Genomic DNA, 22,419 nt, shown 5'->3' with positions numbered 1-22,419 from the left:
ATGTTGTCAACCAGGCCCCCCCAACCCCTGTATTAAGAACCTAAAACTATTACTGAACAGAGCTCACAAGGAAAAAACAGACATAAAAATATGTTGTTCATTTATTATAATTTTGTCTTATTTTGTATATCAAAACCTCTAAAAATAAACATTTCATCTACGAGCGTAACTGTGGATTCTATAGCTCCCACGCTCCTCGGTGACGAGCCACATCGGGTAAAACTGAGCGTCACCGAGGAGGGCGGGCTATTTCAGCTGCGTCTGCGGGTATAAACCAACAAGAATAAATAATAAAACGATTTAAAGTTTTCGTGTTGGGTGGCAAGGAGTGTTTTGGAGCAACGCGGTCGTTTTCTCTGAATTGTCTTTCTGTTGTATAAACGTGTGACGATTGAAAAGGATAAAGAGTGCCTGGGGGTTATTATTTAAGTGATAAGGGGGTGGGTGAGGCTCCAGGCACAGGCAAGATAATAATCTGGATTGTTCCTCTCATTCCCCCCTCATCACTTTCGGATGCCTCCAACCGCTTCTCATACTTGTGTGTTGCGTTTAAGTTCACTGGGGGAAGGGGGCACTCGGTCTCCCAGCTTTGTGAAGCTGGTCGAATGGCTCGGCTTGGTGGGGCGCTCCTCTGAGCCAGGGGCTCTTTGTCTGGAGGGAAGGGTGGAGCACCGGCCTTTGCCCCTGGAGCGAGGCTGCTGAGGTGGGGGGCCTTTGAGTGAGAAGAGTTCGCCGGAGCTGGGGGACTGCTGCGGGGACTCGATCTTGGGCTTGGCTGACAGCGAAGGTTCGAGGGGGACCAGTGGCACGAGAGATGCCTGCTGACGGAACCTGGGGAGGCTGCTGGAGTGGCTGGGTCTCGGCAGGCTGTAACACGTCTCAGCCCCTCGGTGGCGTGAAGGCAGGGTGGAGCAACGGGCCTTGACCCAGGCGCCGGGCTCTCGGGGAGGGGGAGTGATGGGCGCAAAGAGCCTTGCGTCCGTGTGGGAAGGTGCCATTTCTGCCATGGAGCTGCTCAGTGACTGGCAGGAAGCTCTTTTGGATGGAGGTTCTTGTTTGAAGCTTGAGTGTGGAATCTCTGTATTATTGATTGATGAGGTGTCTTCATCTGCATGAGAATGTAAGAATTTATGAGAAGAAAATAATCACCCACTTACAGTACGAGTTCACAAACCTTTTGGGTGCAGAAACCCCCTCCTCAGTTTCATGTGAACCACTTAATAAAGATTATGTTAGGGCTTTCTATATTGATACATATTGAATATTTTATTATAATTTTTTTTTACTCTTTAAAATTTGGACCTGGAAGAAAAAGGCTGAATTTTAATAATTCAAATTCTAAATATAATATTTAACCTTAAATAAGAGGTTAAAATAACTATGAAAAAGTCAAATTAACTGGTAAATTTAAAGATGAAATAAACATCTTTTTAAACATAATGTGCTCAGCAAGACTGGGAAAATCACAATGTTTGAATTTCAAATTAGTGTATCGATGAATACTGATTTATGACTCTCCAGGCAACGCCCACTTTGAGCACCTTATTTAAATATTAGTGAGGAGAGGTGCAAGAGTCCGTACCCCTTAAATACCCCTTAAAACACTTGTATTACTAAATATTTGGTTAATTAAATATGAAATACAACAATAATAATAATAATAATTATAATAATAATAATTAGTTTTTATTAGAGTTTTTTTTTTTTTAATCCTCAAGATCAGGATAAACGTGAGCTAAAATGTCACATGCAAATTGAACTGGACAGTTTGGTGGTACCATGGCCTAAACGGCTTTTTATCTCACCTGTGAGGCCCAGCTGGATCATGAGGGCGTCCAGATCCACAATTGAATTGTCTTCCTCATAAGCTGCTGTTTTTTGATTGTCCTCCCCTTGAGGTTTTCTCTTCATTTCATCTTCTTCGTCTTGCTCACCTTCGTCACTCACTTTTAGTTCCTCCTCCTTGTCCTCTGTCTTTTTGGCTTCCTCTTTCCCCTCATCTTCTCCCTCACGTCCTCGCTCTTCATCACCCGTTCCAACGACTTCCTCAAATGACTTCCCAGCATCTGAGTCGCTATCACTAGTCCGACTGTGCTCCTCTTGAGCTACGTCAACCTCCATCTCCAACACCTGCTCCTCCTCCTCAACCTCTTCCACCTCCTTCTGGACCTGGAGCTCTTCTGGTGGTGCCTCCACCACAATGTCTATGTTGGCGGGGAAGGGGAAGACGGAGCGTTTGGTGGAAAGCGACTTGGCGTGCGCCTCCTGGTCCTGATTAAGCAGAAACTCCATCAGCATCATGTTCTCCTTCTTCAGCTGCTCCCGCAGTGACCGCGGCACGTCTGGGATCAACCAGCCCACTAGCATGCTGAGGAACATGGCCAGATTCTGAAAGAAATCAAGCATTGTTGTCATCTGACTGTTACAGGTACAGTAAACTATTCCAAGGGGAAAGGGACCGAGACCATTTTATGCATGTATGAAACTCATCATACATCATTACCCTTAAAAAATACTTACTGATGATTTGATTTAGAAAAAAATGCACTGGAAGTGCCCATGTACATGAACATGCAGTAAAGACTCTCCGTAAAGTCAACATGAACATGCAGTAAAGACTCTCCGTAAAGTCAACAAACAACCCTGTCTAAAATTAGCTACTCCCCAACCTAAAAAAGTATTGGGCTCTCCGTCGAGATGTATCACTTCAACAGACTTCTTTGGCAAAAAAAAAAAAAAAGCAGATTCCATTGGTTTGGTGCCATTTTTGGACATTATTACATTACAAAATAAATAAAAGCCATGAAGTCCAAATAAGCAGAGCTTTACAGTATTTGGTGAGTGGAGTCCATTGTTCACATTATGTCCCTTTTAATGTCATTGACAGTCCATTTATCTGTCTCTCTCTCAAAAGGAGAACACATTTTTTTTCAAATATTTACCTGGAAGAATATGACAAAGATCAGTTTTGCAGCCAGAACAGACCAATACTGTTTAGAGAAGGTGTACGCATCCGGCGCCCACGGTGGATCCCTGTAGTCCTTATACCTAAAAAAAAAACCCCAAAGCATAGCATAAAGTCCATATTGCTACTTCGTGGACACATAACTCTTAAGGTTGTGCGTTCACGTCAGGGGTCAGTAAAGGTCGCAAATGTTCGCAACACTTTTTGCATTTTTTCCCGTCACAAGGACATTTTGAACATGTTTAAAATCCCCTTGTAACAAGAAAAGTACAGGCGGATGTCTGATGAACGTATGTCGAATATTTGTGACCTTAAATGAATCCTGACTTAGCCAATAGTTGCAACTATTTGACGCTGAGTTTATAGAAATCCTCGCCACCTGCACATGGATAATGTTGTGTTGGGGGCGGTGCCCGGCGGGAAATTAGTGACGTTGAAGTAGGACAAGGAGTGCTCCGTGTAGCCGCTCATGGTGCCGTTGCTGCTGTAAATGTACTGGTAAACCATGCGAGGCACAAACTCCGACGTGAAGGAGATAACGAACGCCTGCGGAAACAAACCACAATTGAATAACATTAGTCAACGGTACCGCAAATGCATTTTTAATAGCGCTTGTTCTCATGAGGGTGAGCTGGACTGGCTGTCAGCCAAATGCAAGGGCGCATAAGAAAGTCATTTGTTGCAGCCTTATACCAAAACTGATGAAAAAAATAAATAAATAAATAAATAAATAAATAAATTCAGGCCACATTGAGAATGTGAATTTTTTTTGTAATAGCTTAAAGAGGGAGTTTTATTGACAGTAGTAAATGATAAAAATGATCTCTAAAAAAAATAAATAAATAAATAAAGACAGACAGCCAACCATTAAAATGCGTGGTCGTGGAAGGTGGGGAATTTAAGCCCCCAAAACTTTATTATTATTTTTTTTTTAAGTTTACCCTCAATGACAATAAAAAGAGGGAAAAGAGGGTACCAACAAATCTGTGGGTGTGAGAACGCGGGCGGGGATTGGCTGTAACCTAAAAACCACTACGCCCGAGGAAACACAACCAATCAATCACATTACTTACGAGGTGTCAATCAACTGATAAATTTTAGTTTCATAGCACTCCATTTCAAATAAAGTGCTTTTCTGGAAGGCCAAGTTAACAAGCCAGCTGATAATTCAACGTTACACACATGAACACATACAACACACACCCACAAACTTACATTGGTAATGACAGAAAACTTGCTGATTCCACAAAGAATGTTGTACCATATTCCTGGAGGTGGTATATGCGAGAAAGAAAACAAAGGAGAAACAAAGTAGGGGGAGAGAAAGACAGTTTGTGTGCATAAGTGTAAGTGAGACACAAATGGAGGGACAGTAAAGGAAAAGAAAGCGATTTAAAGTTCCTGAAGACACCGAGTGGCAGCCACGCCAATGTGATCATGCATGCGTGTGTGTATTCAGTGCACCTATGTCTTTACACCGAACAGCATCCGGCCGTCGGATCTCGGTCACAAACTTGGCGGCGTCGAGGCGGATCTCGATGACGTTGTTGAGCAGAGCAAACGCGGGCGCCAGTGGGAAGGAAGCCACGAACAGAGATACAAAGCCGTACTGGATGACTGCGGACAGAAAGACGCCGGTTTTAAATTGTGTGCCGTGGAGAGTGTGAATGTGGACGAGGAAAAAGACGCTCACTCATCTCCATGTATTCCGGGCTCACGCCTTCAAAGGGCTCCAGGGCAAAATCTTTGTGGAACTGCTGCTTGGATCGCTTCTCTTCGGCTTCATCCATCTCATCCTCTTCACCTCTATCCTTGCCTTTTTGCTCCTGTATGGTTCTGTACATCTTCCTTAACTTACTAGAAAGAACACAAAACAAACACTGTTCACCAGGAGTTGTAAACTTTGATATTTGTCAGCAATGTAGGCGGCGAGCGGGTGAACGTACGGAATGAGAACCTCAAACACGTTGTTTTGAATGAGCTGTTTTCCAAGCATGATCATGCTGAGCTGGATACACAACTCAATGAGGCAGCCTGGAGGCGCACACTAGGAAGGAGGATACAAAAAGGCATGTTTTCAACTACGTCACAGGAAGCACAACGAGATATCAGGCCACACCTCCTCCATGCGGTAGTCGCTAAAGACGTAAACATAGTCTCCAGGCCGACCGGAAAACCTGAATGACGACAACACAGGTTCAGGAATAAAGAGGAGGCGCCGTGTCAAATGAGTGACAAGACGTGAAAAGATGCTCACCTGCCCTTAAAGAAGGCCACGTAGAAAATAGGTGCAAAGGCGTTCATTGATTTGAGAAAGAATGACTTGAAGATCAACCTTTCTTCAAACTCTTCTTGTGTCTTTGGGAGCTCTGATTGGAGAAGGCAAACATCTTACATTACAAGGGCTTCCTTATCATGAACTTAAATGGGACATAAGCGAAATGGAGCTGTTCAAATGTAGTGAGGTGAGACACCGGTGACCTAAAGTTTTTCATAATTTTTTTTTTTAATTTTTGCAATTGTGATGTTGTGAATTTACTTGAAGGTAACTAATTGAGAATTGAGTGCAACGCAGCTCAACAAACAGTGGATTGACATAGCGAATAAATCTTAAAAAATTGGGATTTTTCCTCTTTAAGACACACCCAGTTGACATTTACTGTAAAACTAAACAAAAAAAAAAGAGAATTCCATGTGTATTTAATCGATACTCAGCTCAAGTTGGATGCACTGATTAACATGACCTCATAGTATTATCAGAGTTCCATGTTGGTAAGAGGCAAATACGACGCATTAGCAAATATTTAGGTTTTGTTCACTGCAGGCGTCACATGCACAGATCCGCAAGAGTACAGTGGATCCTCGGTTTATGACCAATTTTGGAACATGTCGCTAACATATGCTAATGTGGTAATAAAGGCACAATTACAGTAAACATTTGTGTAATTGACAAGTGTAATTGAGTCGCTTGTTGATGAAGTGCTGCCTCCACAAGCGAAAATACAAAACACATGGGAAGTGCTTTGAGTGGTGTAAAAAAGGACAAATATTCATAAATAGAGTGATGGTACATACCGAGCTCAGTCAGCCACACAGCAATGGCTCCGTAGACTTCCTCTAACACCAGAACCACCAACATGTTGAGGATGATGCCCGTGGTGGTGACCGTCATCCTCACGCTGGCTTTGGCCTCATGGTCGGGGTTCATGGACCACACGCTTAACATGCAGATGCGATACACGGCCACCCCGAACACGGCCGAGAAAGTCACAAAAACCTGGACGAGCACACACACACGCGCGCACACGCACATCCACACTTGATATTTATTGGAATTGCTTGTTGAAATGTAAATGTAAGACATGAGCTTTAAAATATTGTGGCTGACCCGACAAAATTACCATTGAAGTGATGCATTTCTCTCATAATCAACATTTTAACCATCCATTTCATTTTCCCTTTGCATTTCGTCAATGTGCAATGTCCACTGCATATTCTGCATGTTTTTGATAATTTGATCCCTCCAACACACCTGATTCAAATGATCAGGATTGTTTTCTGGCTTTGGTCAAGCTGATTGAGCTGATCATTTGAATCAAGTGTATTGGAAGTGAAAAGGGTCTAAAACATGAAGGATAGCTCGGGTTTTGGAGTTGGTGACCGCTGTTGTAGAAAACATTGTATCTGAATGGGTGGAAAGACATTAATAAAAGTCTTTCAATTGTCTTTTTTTTTTGGGATATAGCTCTTGCATTGGATGTCACTCGGCCCTTTTGGATTTGAATTCAAAGAGAATTTTTGAGCTCTAAAAAGGAAACAATAACACAGGTGTACCAGTAGCAGCAGTGTGGACACGTTGATGAGGTAACCTGGCAGGTGATCCTCAATGTCCAGGGATTCTGGCTCGAGCTGTATAAAAGAATGAAAATAAATAAATAAACAAGTTTATATTCTCAGCTTCCTTTGGTGGCCTTAAGTTGGCTCAAAAAGAAGCACTGAGCTATATTTACAACCTAAATTGTTATATTGGTTCTATGAAATTGGGTAGGGCAGGGTGTACCCCGCCGACTCCAGCACCCCCCCCCAACCCTTGTGATGAAAAGCGGTACAGGTAATGGATGGATGGAGATATCTTTTTCTTTTTACCATCAGATTTCAGACTTTATGCGCAGCAATTTCAGTCTAATCTGTCAAAGGCCTCCAGAGTCAATAGTTCTGGTCAAGCTAATTTAAAAACTGTATCATAGCAATGGGACCGTTTAAGTAATCAATATGTCAATTTTACGTTGTTGGGAATCTTTTCTGTTTAAAGTCAAGTAGCGACGATGCCTACGCCAATTTATCGAGTCATTATGTATTCTTATACGTTCCGCTGTTTACTGGGCAAGCCCAAAGACAAGCACTGTCAACAACCAAGACGTCCAACCCAAATTGAACGACACTTTCTGCTATTTCCCAAAGTTTACACAACAATCGCCAGCCACAGACGGTCATCGCCCAAGCCCAAAACAAGTCAGTCGGCAAAGATCAACAGCTAACGTAGCACTAGCAAGCAACGAGTTTGGCAGCGTGTCTGGTTAAAAGGAATTAAGGCAGGAAGAGTGGGTTATGTCACTTAAAAATATTACGTTGGCAGGTTATTTTCTCCACAAGAACACACTGATTTGGTTCATTTACGAAATTATTTTGACACATGATAGTATAAAAAGGGAATTCATCAGAGATGAATGATTACGATATTTGTAGCTATGGCGAACCCATGTTGTGTTTAGTATACACAGTTTAGTTATGGTAATAACAGAGTGCCACTGCATTTCCCTCACTGGATTTTGTGCACACGCGTGGTGGGTTATATTTTCCACCTGGCAGGTGTATGTATGCCAGCTAAACATGACCCGCCTCCTGCCTTTCTCTCTCAATCAGTAATCTGGGCTAATCTCAGGCAGGTAAGCGGCTTTGGACTCAACCATTCACAGAAGGTGGAGGGGGTTGCGGGTTTTTCCTCAGGGCGTTAATATATTAACCAAAACATTCACAAGCTGTAGTGCGTGAACATGTAATTGTTCAGTAAAGATTATTTGAAATGTTTGCATAATAACATTTGTGGAAATTAGTGCACGAGTAGCGCTGCTGAACAAATGAGATTAGGATAACCGTTAGCGCCCAGGCGAGGTTTAAATCACCTTAGTGCAACAACCCCGCCCTCTCCCCACGCTTAAACAGCAAACCTCCCTCAGAGCGATACCTGGTAGGAAAGCATCTGGTCCCTCTCGCCATCCACTCCGTCCCCACTTTGAGTCAACTGCAACACAACACAATTTTGGCGCGGCATTTTACATGCATTTGCCACCGGTCATAGTCGTGAGATAGTGCACCTTCTTTTTCCACTTTGCTTTCATTTTGGCTTTCTTCTCCTGTAATGCTTCTTCGTACTCGGGCCTCAGCTCTTCCTACAACACACAAAAACACCCACACATATTTTTATGGCACATATGCACACACATAAATATTTATATATTAGTGCTGTCAAGCGATTAATCTTTCAAAATAATTAATTGTAAAAAATTCAGCAATTAATTGCGATTAATCAAATTTTTTACTATTTTTTGTGATGCTTTTAACAGGTATTTACTTGAATAATTTCTTGTAATTAAAGTAAAATCACCAAATATGAAGTGTGTTTTAAATCAAAGACTGTTCTTCGATGAATATCATCTAAATGGAGTCTTCTCTACAGAAGTTTGCCTGAGAAGTAATTCTCAGAACTTTAGTTGGAAGCACCACACTCCAGCAGTGTTGGTTTGCATGGCCCAGCGGTAACTCAAGCACGGTGTTTTGTTTGGAGATGATGTGCTCAAGATGTACAGCGAATATGGAAATTGTTTTAAATTGACTTTGCAAGATATGCAAATTATTTTTGAAGTAAATAAAAGTGAGTTAACTTAATTAAAACACTCAATCGCATGATTTTGTTTTTTTGTGTTTTATGTTTTTTTTTTATATGCTTGTTTGGAATCAGAATAATTTCTGCAAGGAGAACAGAAGACGCAGACGCAAGACTTTCTTTGATTATTGATTAAAAATGGAAATAAAAGTGGAAAAAAATTCAGCCCCCATCGCCTAGCCCTTCCTTTCAAACGTCTACAGAGACATGCTCACCTGGACTCGCTCCTTTGGGCAGCAAATGTATAGAACACACAAACATACAATTATCACATGTAAGTGAGTAATTATGGTCATCCTTTAAAGCAAGTTTGCCCCATTTAAGAAAGGACTAATGCCATTCAGACCAATAATGACCAGTGAAAGTGTCATGCTCGTACACGTGTGCGCATATTTACGTCTGTGTGTGTATGCGTGTGTGGTCACACCTCAGTTGACCCTCGAGCCCGTGACGTTTAACCCTCTCAACACGACTGACTCAGGATTAGACATTGGAGACTATGTGAAGGAATTACAGGCAAGATGCTCAGAATGGTGACGGGGAAAAAGAATACAGTAACATGCAGCAATGTGTCTGACACATATGGTACCTCCTCATCCTCCAAGCTCGTCAGGTCCCAGGTGTGTTTTAGGCACATCTGTCGCCGTTTCCAGTGCTCCAAGAAGCAAGCAGCTACAAGATGACACACACACAATTGTGTTCAGTATGTTTTGACCAATAAGGTATGAGCAAAAGTGGACAATTTATGTTTGTGTTGGAGAAAATATGTGCGCCAAAAAAAAAAAAAAAAAATAAAAATAAATATATATATATATATATATATATATATATATAAAATAAATTAAATACATAATAATAATAATAATAATAAGACCAAACAAGTAAAAATAGTGTATAACAAATATAATAGTAAAGAAAAATAAAAGTTACACAATGAATGAGACAAACAGTGACAGGTAGGCATGGGGCAAGTAATAGATATCGTATGATAACCGTATCATGAAATTAAAATTACAGCACGGAAATGTCCTTTTTTGAAAAATTTGTGTCAGTAAAAACAGTATTTTTTCCCATTGAACACAATCCATTTTATTTTTAACAAAATATTGAATATTTCGTACGGAAGAAACACGCACTGTGTTCAAATAAATACATATAAAAAAAATTCTTCTGCTTTAATTCTTAGTAAGTCACAGAGTCCTGTTGCTGGTGAGCAATTTAAACAGACCCATGGGCTACTCTTCTTGTTTCTCTAACTAGTACTAATGCAAGGCCAATTCACATTAGTCAGAGCAAAAAGATATCCTTTGCCTTGCCCCCTCTTTCCACTTGCTCAGTGCGTAACTGCTCATCCCTCCCCTCTCTGCTTTCCGAGAAGGAGAAAAACAATTGAAAGCATTTAACTTCAAAGAGTGGGCTCGTTTACTCAACTCTGCAAGCAGCCGATAAATTTTTTAATCCATGGTAATCTATTAAACCGATAATCGGCTCATGCCAAGAGACATGATAGTTACCCCATAGAGACATGAAGATGGCAAAGAGAACCGTGGTTCCGTTGTCAAACAGGTAGGACGCTTTGGCCAGCGAGCACACCGTACTCAGCCGCCAGTAGTCGCACACTCCGTCGCACAACGGACACATGGTGATGTTCAGGTTGTCGTCGCACGTTTCCTGACTTCAAAGCCGTTGAGAAAAAGCAACTGCCATTTTTCAATGCACACATCAAGCTTTAGCATGGAGCGTATGCCTACCTTGGCACATTGGTGTCCACAGTGAAGATGCCATAGAGGAAGACAATAATGCCCAGTACGGACGGAGGGATGAGGAGCTGAGTGTAGACACCCAGCCAGGCGAAGTACAAGCCAATCTGTTCCCCAAAGTACTTCCTTTCCAATTAGAAGCAACATATGAAGATGTTGTTTTTGTTACATTGTCAAAACTAACAGAGCATAACATGCTGCTTTCTGGGCTTCCCATGTCAACTATTAACTCATTCATTGCCATTGACGGATATTGACGTCAAAAAAGTATGTTCATTTTACCAGAGCTGGTAATGAATGAGTTGAAAGCCTGGGTTAACAGAGTTAAAATATTTAACTGCGTTCAAATCTCATTAAATCTCCAGAGTTAATGCCTTTGCCACAATATATGTATATATATATTAGTGCTGTCAAGTCATTAATTTTGTTAACTAATTAATCACATATATATGTATATATATATATATATATATATATATATATATATATATATATATATATATATATATATATACGCCTCTCATCCAAAATTAGTTGGGATTGACTCCAGCTCACCCGCCACGCTAATGAGGGTAAACTCTCTAGAATAAGGATGGTTGGTTGACAGTTAAAGAGCAACCTGATAAGGTCCACAGGCTGGTACTTGTGCATGACTCCATAGTTGGCCCATTCTTCATGGAGAATCTAAGGGACAACCATGCCGCCACAAATCAATGTCTTTGCAATGCTTTTATTGACGTACAAATTGTAAAAAAATGGAGCTTACCTGTCGGTCATTGCGCTGATCTTTACCTCCTCTCCTGGAAAACGCGCCCTGTATTCCAGAATAGTGCTTATGTACAACATTTCCAATTATAGCAATGAAAAACACTCAGGGGCATGCTGACCATCGTGAATTTCAGGAAAATGTGATTATTTTTTTTGAACGGCCGGTCTATTTCTGGGCTGGTTGAAGGGCTTGATGTCCGCCCACTGACCCTGTTTAAATTTCTTCGTGTGACATGCGCCGTATTAATCCCCCTCCCCCTGTCGTCTATTACGCTAAAGCGTGTGGTGCCCCATCCACCCATCGGTCGACCAATAGTTTTCTAAGAGTGACGGCCGGCAGCTCAAACCACCCTCGAATAATATACCCTTTCCGAATTTTGGTCCCAGTACATCCCTGAATATACTGCCTTCATGTCATTTAATTTCCCTGCATGATGAACTCAATATGACGATACTTACGTCGTGCAAAGGGAAGGCGGAGTTGTAGACGTCCCGAGCCAATAAGGACATGATGCCTGGAGTAGAGTGACAGTATTCAGGGTATCATGATTGCTCTCAAGAATGAAAAAAGTTGCCACAGGGGACAATGCGGTCCTCACCGGTGGTTTGGCAGGAGTGTCTGCAGGTTGTGCGGGAAATAATCTCTGCAACCTGCACACAAACACGGTAAGTGGGTTCTGAAACAACGTCTGGATTTGCACTCCATGGTTCAAGTGACAGACACCCTTCCAATTGTTTTTGTTATCCTCAAGCCCAAATGCATATACTCTAGTTCTCCACTTACTATTCTGCTGCGTGTTGCATTATCAAAGACAGTTTCTGTTGACGTGATGTCATACCTATAAGGGAAACATACCAAGTCAGACACAAACTTCCGCCCCATGTTTTAATTATTGAGGAAAATACACTAAATGGATACAAGTATTAGGGCAGCCCAGAGTTACACATACAGGACATCAAAATGGAAAAACAATAATCATTTCATCGGTGACTGTTGGTCCTTAAAAAAAAATCTCTTGTTTTCAATAAACATGTTTATGAAATGAGGACCAAATGTACTTGCAATTTGTGTGTGGTGGTACTTACAGGTGGAGCTTGTCTCTGATGAAAGGGTGTTTGAGTGTCTTGAAATGGACCTGCGTCTGTGGATCCCGCTGGATGTCGAAATCGGGGACATCCGGCTGGAATGGCGTGTTCAATTTTGCCGCGAAGGAGTCCCACAGTCCCACAATGCCTGACCTTTTTCGCAGCTCACATTTCTGAAAATGTTCATTCACACCACACCCCCCCAAAAAATAAGTAATACAGCATTTAGAGCAGGGCTAATATGCAAATAGTCTCTGTTCCTTAGCACTCTTTAATCAAGCCGACTTAGCTTTTATATTTGTAACACGAGTCATGTAATATTTTGCTAAATTGATGCATTTTTATTCCTAAAATTTGTTCTTCTGTGCGTGTTTTGAAAACCAAATGTGGTCCTTAAACCCAAAGGTTTCCCCTCCCCCCTTGGACTTGGAATAAGAGGAGCATATAGTGAGTGTAAGTTACCTTTTTGACAGCAACTTTAATCTTCTGAAGTTCGGCCTCTCGACTGAGTATTGTCCATGGGATGTGCAGTCGGATAAAACTCATACCATTTGCCCTCTGCGTATAAACACAAGTTCCCGCAAAAGCGTCATTTTAAAGAGGCACATAAACAAAATGTTCATCAGAATGCATTTTGAAAAGATACGATCATGTCCAGTCGTCTATGTAAGGCACACTAGTCAACCTGTGAAGCTTGTGGATTTGCTGGCTTTAGACAACATATTAGAGGTGGAACACAGCCAGAATATGAGCGAAATTAAAAAAAAAAAAAAAAAAAAAGAATTGATGACCAATGTGCAATTACTGTCGACACCCCTTTGTTTTGAAAGCAACTATGTATTATCTGAATACACAAATCCACAACAGTTTTTTTTTTTTTTTTTTAACTTCCATCTCACCTAATAGTCTCTGTACCTTTGCGCGCTGTCTGGAAGGCGCAATCGAATAAATTCCGGTTTTACCGTAATGCTTGTTGTGACTGCGTGTTTTAAAAAATAATATATTGTGTTTGTTTTTATACAATTTAAAGCTGTTCCCACGCACCTGTGGCATGATTTCACCGTAATACCCAAAGGATGAATGAATACAGCACACTTCTGACATTCCCTTTCTAGTCTCTGAAATGTCAACATGCAAGACGACTGCAGCCATTAGTCTAAAAAGGTAAAGACCTAGTTAGCCCCCCTAAAGACAGTAAAAGTATGAATTGTACTTTTACTGCCTCCCAATTGCATTTGTCACATACAGTGCAGGTCCTTGCATGTGGTGCATGTCGTGGGCACGTCACCAAAAGACAAAATACCCGCCCCACTGCATAAAACAAAGAAATGTCATCTTATCGGAAGCTAAAAGTGGCAAATAAGCATGACAAAGCAAACACGGATGGCTTTTTGCATTGCCTAGAAAAAAATAAATAAATAAATAAATGTGCTAGCCCACAGGTCTGTTCTAAAAAATAGATCACTGTGACTTACTACGAAGTTGTAAAAAAAAAAAAAGAAAAAAAAGGAACATTATTATTTTTTATTTATTTAAGCATGGTACATATTTTTATACCAAATATTCAGTATTTTGTTAAAAAATAAAAGTCATTGTGTTCATTTGTTGAAAAAAAAATGCTGTTTTTATTGACGTAAATATTTAATCAAATATATTGATATTGCATTGTTTTTGCTAACGGTTATCAAACTGTCACAATTTAAGATCGCCCCATGCCAACTGATAATATGCAGAACGGCTTACTAACAAATGCGGTTTAGCTGGCAAAATATTTACTGGGTTGTTTAAGCTCATTGCATTTTCATTTGGGTGGGCAGGCACTCCAGGGACCCTGCTGACAAGGAACATAAGAATATTTTCCAAGATAGGGGCAGGTTATAGATTTGTTTTAGGTTCATTTATTTTAAAAAGCCACGATGAATTTCAATAATACGCAAAAAAATATGTTACATCACATCAACGTACATTTAGGTCTAACAATCGTGAATTAAACAAAATATTATATGGGTCAAGTCTCATCTTATAAGATGCTGGTTTGTTTGTTACTTTTACCGCCATCTTTCTGCTTACTGAAATCCAAAAAGATGTGTAAAAAAAATTAGACATTTATCACGTCAGCAGCGTCCACACACAAATAATCTTTCACTCCTCACCCAGTCGACTTTCCTAAAAAAAAAAAAAAAAAAAAACTTGGGTCACTGGCAGATGGTCGGCAGTGACGACGCGTCTAATCATTCAATCAAAGCGAAACCCACCCGCTGGCCATGCGGCTCTCTCGCACCAGCACAAACACTTCTGAGTAGTGGATCACTCTCTAATAAGGCCCTATAATCTGGCCTTTGGCTTCACACTGGTGGTCAGCGGTCTTAATCCTCAACCAAAACAGCAGCTGATAACACACTCCAGCGCCACGCAACCCGCACACAAAACACACACATGCAGCATTGCGTCTAAAATAAGCAGGACACTTACGTTACATACCGTGCAGACATTATGTTCTCTCTCTAACTAGGAACAGATGACCACAAGGTATTCCACTGGAAATCCTCCAATTGTCTTCCCAGAACAGTTACTTGGTCGATGTTTTGCTTTGTGTGTGAGCTGCACAAACACCAGCACTCAAGTGAAGTGGAATCAAAATGGAGTAATTAATGCCCTCTCATGTGGGCAAGGAGAGTCCCAGTTGCTGATGAGAGTGTGGTTCTATCTCATACAGCCCCTGTTCACCCCGCTCCCTTTCTGCCGTCAATGGCTTTGTAGAAAATTGTGACATGACAGATTTTGGGAAATGAGCATCTTACAAAATATGGATTGGTTGTTAAATTTCACACATGGTGAAAAGGTGGGCACACTGGGCAGGCTCTTCAGAGACCCAACTATTTGTATAGTACACAAGAAATGATGTTGCCATTTTATGGCAGGTTTTAAACAAGAACAAATGTGGCCAATGATGATCTTGCAAATAAATGATGAACACATTTTAAATAATACAATTACGACTTGCTAATAAAAATAAAATAAAAATAAATAAATAAAATCTTAGAAATGTTCATGGTGTAGGAGCAGGTCAAAATCCAATGCCAAGCGAGGGGATGCAACCAACAGTGCAAGGCTGTTCTCAGCTTCAGACTCTGACTCATCCTTAACCTGTTTGGCAGCCGTCCAGTAACAGGATTTATGTTTGCTTTGTTTAAGGGTGACCCAAAAAAAAATAAAAGCAGCAATGAAAAGACATGACAAATCTTTTAAATGATTATCATGAAGCCTGATGTCCTGTTCAGCCCACAAAATGGCTGTGCGCCAAGGAAACCTGCTTCCGATCGGGATTCATTCGGCGGAATTTCCAGTTACGAAGTACAGACCACTGGTGTTCGCACAAAATGGCCGACTTTTTGTTCAATATTACTTAGGTCTTCTGGTTTTTCCCATGCATCCTGTTTTGACATCCATGTCTCACAAAATCCCCGTTCCTTAACTGTGTTGACAGCAAGAATTTATCTTTATAGTTTAAAACAGATTAACTTAATTAGAAGAGTCCTGGTTGCAAAGATGTTTGCCAGACATAGGCATACATATTCAATGATCACAAACATTTTTTTTTTGTTTTTTTTCTTTTGGCGTGAACATGTTTGAAATTTCTTGGGGCCAAGAAAAACTGTTTGCCAATGTCTGGGGAATGTTTTTGCGACTCTTTGAGACCTTGAATGAAGCGTCACTCGTTACCTGCAGTCAACACAATTAATGAACGGAGATTTGGGGTATCTGTCCACGCTCTGATTTTAATATATACAAGTCACACCTGAGTATGAAAAAAAAAATGTGGCCCATAGTCTGAAAAATACAGTCATTGGAGTAACAATAAACACAGCGATAACGATGAGGTTGAAAGCCTCTTAAGAACCTTACGCACCTCTTTGTCGCGTTCAATCTGCAGTCCAGCATCAAGCAGCCCCATTTCAAACTCCTCCCTCATAAGAGCCTTCTCCTCCTCAGACAGCTTTGACTCCTCTGCATCTCCCGAAGCAGCTGTTCCTCCTGCCTCTCCTGAGTCCGGGTCCGTTTCCCACAAGCCCGGAATGGGGATGGGAATGCTGCCGTTAGACACGATGGAGAGGCGTCCCCTGGATGCCCGCCTTTTTTTGTATTTGTAGCACAGCACATAATCCACTTTTCTCTTGCCGTCAGCGAAAAAGAGTCCTGGGCCGAGGTCGATGCCAGAGTCCTATGAAGAAAACCGTGAACAGAATTTATGAGTGAAGGAGGTTGACGATACAGAGCAAGGGTGGGCAAAGTGTGGCCCGCTTCTTTAATCCAGCCCACCGAGCACTTACATTATTAAGAGTCAATTTTTTTTACATAATTATTCAGAGAATATATTTTTATTTATTTGTGTCTGAAATTCGCATACGCATTGGACAATTTTCATTTTATTTATCAGATTAAATAATGAGTTTATTAATGTACAGTATGTAATAAAAATAAAAATTAACAACTTTGATATTTGCTTTAAACCTATCTCATTAAATAGTCGATTCACTGATTTATTCTCAATAATAAAGTGAAAGAAAATACTCATTTACTCTTATGAATATTGGTAACAATTATTACAAATAATAACATTTGAAAATGTGAACAAAACAGTATTTTAATCATACACTATTTTTTAAGTGAAAGTTAAATTTTTTTTTAAACTTAATCTACAAATGACTCGATCCATCTGCCCCTTATAAAAATCAAATGTGGCCCTGAAGCGAGAACGTTTTCCCACCACTGTTACATTGAAAGGGGTCATCACCGGAGGAGGAGGCTGGTCGCTGTCAGGCAGGCCGACGGCGGGGGGGCCTCCGTTGGTAGCGTCGAGCCCAAGTCCGGAGAGCGAGCGGGCCAACGAGACGAGCTTTGCAGAGTGAACGGACGATGACTCACTCATTGCTGTGACGACGGACATGCGGCCTTTTTCGTTTCATCCCTCTGAAGGCACAAGGAAAGGAAAAGCTGCAGTTTAAAAATAAGAACTGCTCTCAACAATCTCAAAATTCAGTCTAATGTAAAATACATCACTGACATACATATTATCTTATCATGTCACTCAAAAAGGAGCCTTATTATCCCTGTAAAAGATTTTTTTAAATCAGGTATTGGATCTTATCAGGAATGCAAGTGAATAACTATTAATTGACAACCCAATCAAGAAATAACATTTAAAAAAACAGTACACCTATTAAGTTTTAACTATAATATAAAATTTAAAAAATGAAGGATAACTGGCTAACTATAATAATCAACACTGTAGGCAACAATGAGCGGGAGCTCGCACCTCTAATGTGATCCTTGAAATGATCAGCAAACTTCTATGGCGTACTCCGCCCACATTAGATAGCATAGGCACACACACAAAAAAAAAAAAAGCTTTGCAGCTATGTGCACTTCAGAGATTTGGGAAACTATCATTTCACAACTGCTCACATGTAAACAAAAGTTAAACAGATTAATTTTTCACCACAGACGTTTACAAAAACTGTGAATTTTGCGGGGTCATTATTTACAAGACCAAAACTAGATTCTTTAGGGTTTTTTTTTTTTTGCCTCCATAATGGATATTTTTCCCAACATTTGCTCATTTTTGTGTTTCCCCTTCATCCAAGCCAATCTCATGATTATTGAAAAATTTTCTGTTTTGTTGACGTTCATCCATTAGTTGTGGGCTGTGTCACTGCAAGAAGGCTGAAAAACTGAGTTCATCAAAACAAGTCTGATATATTCTTGTGGTCAAATCTAGGAAAAGATTGATGTAAAACAGCTTCGATTACCTTTTTACACGAAATGGTCGAGATAACGGGAGTGCGCTGTGACTCCAGTAAGACTCTAACACTTTCTTCTGAATTTGAGTTTGGAGTCTAGTGCTGTGAAAATTGTTTGGTGAGCTTGGCAATTTCGTGTTACCTATCTGCCAAGGACAACTTCTTCCATTTATGGCTAATGTGGCCAAATTCCCGAGTATAAGATCGTCAAAGTACAAGTCTTTGAATTAGCCCAGGGCAGCTTCATACCATAATAGCACACTTCCTGTTAATTTTCGACATGGGTCCTTGAGATTTTTTCCACACATCCTAATATGATAGATATAGTCAACAAATTCTGTGGAGAGATGTAAAACTAGTTTCAGGGGATGCTAACAGTGTGAGGTGACATTTTCACCAGGCTACACACTTTCGGCGTCTGCTGTAACGGTCCGCTGAGATTTTTGTTGCAAAGAGATTTGAGGTTGATTTGACTTTCCAGTATCATGTGACCTTTTAAAGTGACGGATCAAGAATTAAAGCCAAAGCTCTCTCTCTCTCCACTTTTTTTTTTTTGCCCCAATTGAAGATGTCGGCCTGGATTAAGATCTGAGCGGGTGCCGTTTACAACAATCCGCTGGGGTAATTTGGTCACTGGACTTCATTCGTTGGGATATATATATTTTTTTTTTATCTGTGACCTTTTTCTCCTTCAATTTTGACATTTAATATGGAAAAATGGGTTTAAGTGGCGGGAAGAAAGTACAAGTTCAGGGGCTAAAGTTTTATGGACAATAACATGCTTTGAAATAAACATTACCCAACAATAAAATCAGCACAAATTCTCGTGCTATTACACAAAAATGGGAGCCCTGGCATGTGTCAATAGACAGTGCGGAAAAACAAGTTCATGTATTGAAATAAACATTTCCACAATTTGAATAGTGCTAACACAAGAGGACGAGTGTCCTAGCATGTCCATATGGTGAAAAATAAAAATCTCCATTGTAACAATAATAATGCATGAGATTTATATGGTGCTTTTAAGTTGTTAAAGGGCCACTAAGAACATACTAATTCAATATAATAGCATCAAGTATAAAAGCATCATCGGCTTTATATTTGTAGATGGCGCAACTACAAATGCTTGCATATCGTGACATTCGCACAGGTGCAAGCCTTGCTACGGCTGTTTGAGAATGTGACCATGCGAGGGTGTATCCTTTGACATGCGGCTCAATTTGGATTTAATGAGGTAATATGTTCTGTTGCCAATCGCAGTGAAAACACACTCCGTATGGCCGGAAGCGTTTCCTCATTGTTATGCATGTATGCTTACAATGTTAATATAATCTAAAATATCGCGAACCAATCAAAAATGTCCAATACGGCGCGTATTGGGTATGTCATTACTTTGATAATAAATCGGCTTCAACTTTCTTTCAGGGAATCAGAAACAATTCAGATTTGTATTTGTAATGTTTATACACAGTGCCTTATCCAATGAAGGAAAATTAATTTGGAGTCATGTGTTGCTTTAATGCAAAATGATCACAGATATTTTTTTAAGTGTCACTACATCGTCTCTCTTGTCGTTTACACCTAAGGTGCGTGTACAGACGCTCACCACATAACATAGTCACCTTTCTCAAACGTATGGACACACGAGAGGCGTTAATCCCAGTTTACCGCTTGTTAGTAAACAGACTGCTGAGATGTAAACTGAGAACATGAGGTCCATAAATGGCCGTCTGGGGCTGGATCATACTGCGCTGCACAGTTCCAGAGGTCAGAATTTTTTTGGGTCGACTTGTCATTGACAATTAACTCCACTAGCATATTTAGCTTTTTTTTTTTGTCTGCTATCGCCTCAGAAGAAATGGTTGACTAAAGAGATGATGATCTTAAATCAAGAACAATAAATGGAAAATTTGGGTGTGTTATTGTGAAGAAACTCCAAGTCACAAAAGCTGCAATGTATACACATTTGTTATGTTTCTACACAGTTCATGACAAATTTTTCACTGGGATTTTTTGGGGGTATGTGGTTTCAAATGTTTATGTCTCCGTCCAGGCTGCTCAGTATGACAAAACTGCAAAAATAAGTTGACATCAATGATAATAAAGCACAAAGTGGAATTCCTGTAAATATTTGGACCCATGTTTTGCTTTTCTATCATTTTAATATCCAGTGCATGGTTTGAGTTTATCATTACAATAGTGCTGGATGATTCATGATTCCTGTTTTCTGAGTTTGGTCTTGGGACGTTCACAAGCTGAGCTGTCATTGGTCATTACCTGAGCCCGGAGCAACTGTGATTTCATTTTCAGTCGACAGCAAATGCCAAAATGGGAAAATGGCCTCACCTTGAAATGGTGAAATATGCAAATCGGGCGGGGAACTCAATTTTTTGCTTTTAATCTGAGACCATATTGCCCAGCCCTGCTTTATTGTTGGATTGTATTATGACAGATATCAATATTTACCAGTGTGATTATCTTATCTCATTTAAAGAATGTTATGGTTTATTTCAATTTGACTCCACAAATTTGTTTTTCACACTCGTCGTGACAGTGTGTTAAAATATTGTTGTGATAGTTGAACAGAACATATTATTTCCATTGCTTGCCATGGTAATATATCCCAAACTATCACGCATATTCTTTTGTAATTACCTTGTAACGTGTGCATTAATAGAGACATTGTTATGTTGGAACAAACCTGGCAGTAGGGCACATGCGCATGTCTGTCAGGCTTACCGACCTGTAAGCTGTGCTGACAGCTCAACAACACAAATGCGGAAAGGTCAACAAATGCACTCTCATTTGAAGGGGTAGAGGGTACAAGGGTAGCTGAGGGGCCAATATATTAAGGACGCTCCAAAAGATTAAACACTGCTAATTTTAAACACTATCCATCCATCTTCTCTAATGCTTTTGCTTACTAGGCTCACTGGTGTGCTGGAGCCTATCCCAGATGACTTTGGGCGGGAGGCAGGGTACACACTAGACCTTAAAAAAACAAAACTGTAATAAGTCTACTTAATATAAAGCGCGTTTCAAAGTAGGAAACAGGTTCTTCACTTTAAAACAGTCAATGAACAAAAAAAACCCCAATTATTATTAAGACAAGTCTGTACGAACAAAGGGAATCTAAAGAAGAGGTTTACGAAAAAAACATGCAAAAGGCTGTGAACTGCGCAGGACCGTCACAGTATATGAGCTTGCACTGTGACTACAGAATATATATATTTCAGCGATGACAATTAAAAGTGATTTAATCAAGTTAAATTATTGAATTAATGTGTTAATAGACAATCGGCGATGTGTTTCAACAGTTGTGCGCATCCAGATGGTCAGATGGAGGCGGGGGTGGGGTTGGTGGGGTGCTTCGGCTCCTCGACACACACGCACGCACGTTAAAACACGACAGTGACATATACAGTTCATAATTCAGGAAAAAAAAAGTGGGGAATCGAATTAAGTAAGCACTTGGCTCGCAAGATATGCGGATATCCAAACGTGCGCGCAAAAGTGCGCACATGACGCACAACCCAAGACGTTAAAAGTGATCAACTCGCGGTTTTGTCGTGTTATTATCCACAAACTCGCGAAAGAGACGCCTGAATACTCACTAGTGGTCGTGGAGGATCAGCTGGCCGCCCCGTGGAAATGGAAGACAATGATAAAGAAGATGTTGAGAAGAGGGGCGAGGTGCGCATAGCGTGGGCCCGAGATGGTGGACAATCCGCACGCGCTCCCGACACCAACTGAGCTTAGCTCGGCGCGCTCACGCCAGCCCGCTAATTCCCCCTGAGTCCCAGTGACATACCGGACATCTTGTTGGTTTTAAAAACAAACTCTAGGATAAAAAAATGTCACAGAAATTAAATAACAGCAACAATAATAACAAACGTTTTTGTCAGCTCGTTTGGACTCACTAGCTCATGCTGGCAGTGAGTTTACACGAACATTTGTAAAGTGTAATTTAACTTACCAACGTCTACCTTGAACTTTTCAAAATACGGGAGTTAAAGAGAAGCTATTACATTTTGGTATAATTACGTAATTTGTTTAAAGTGTATGGGACATTAATAAAGTTATTTTAAAAACTAT

General features: G+C 40.5%; 1 protein-coding gene across 2 annotated transcripts; it reads right to left on the bottom strand.

Moving 5' to 3' along the window:
• Window positions 1-88: 88 nt before the first annotated feature.
• ano2a (anoctamin 2a) lies at window positions 89-22,066 on the bottom strand. Of its 2 annotated transcripts, XM_088298139.1 has the most exons (28): window positions 21,939-22,066; window positions 17,319-17,494; window positions 16,434-16,745; window positions 12,986-13,081; window positions 12,524-12,696; window positions 12,222-12,276; window positions 12,037-12,088; window positions 11,897-11,952; window positions 11,436-11,483; window positions 11,289-11,353; window positions 10,661-10,795; window positions 10,424-10,584; window positions 9,499-9,581; window positions 9,125-9,136; window positions 8,341-8,415; window positions 8,211-8,267; window positions 6,800-6,874; window positions 6,041-6,242; window positions 5,223-5,334; window positions 5,085-5,142; window positions 4,912-5,012; window positions 4,659-4,822; window positions 4,430-4,582; window positions 4,181-4,233; window positions 3,345-3,511; window positions 2,943-3,048; window positions 1,806-2,388; window positions 89-1,108 (listed from the first exon to the last, which is right to left on the bottom strand). In XM_088298139.1, the coding sequence occupies exons 2-28, from the start codon at window positions 17,469-17,471 to the stop codon at window positions 531-533; spliced, it is 3,885 nt and encodes a 1,294-aa protein (XP_088154265.1). In that variant the 5' UTR covers window positions 17,472-17,494; window positions 21,939-22,066; the 3' UTR covers window positions 89-530. The 2 variants fall into 2 exon arrangements, with proteins under 2 accessions (XP_088154265.1, XP_088154266.1); XM_088298140.1 differs by lacking the exon at window positions 9,125-9,136.
• Window positions 22,067-22,419: the final 353 nt, after the last annotated feature.

The sequence above is a fragment of the Idiotropiscis lumnitzeri genome, chromosome 6 (assembly GCF_059441095.1).
Source record: "Idiotropiscis lumnitzeri isolate Australia: NSW breed Sydney's pygmy pipehorse chromosome 6, RoL_Ilum_1.0, whole genome shotgun sequence".
Lineage (NCBI taxonomy): Eukaryota > Metazoa > Chordata > Actinopteri > Syngnathiformes > Syngnathidae > Idiotropiscis > Idiotropiscis lumnitzeri.
Note: the sequence above shows the minus strand (reverse complement) of the source record. Positions and strands in the feature narration are given on the sequence as shown.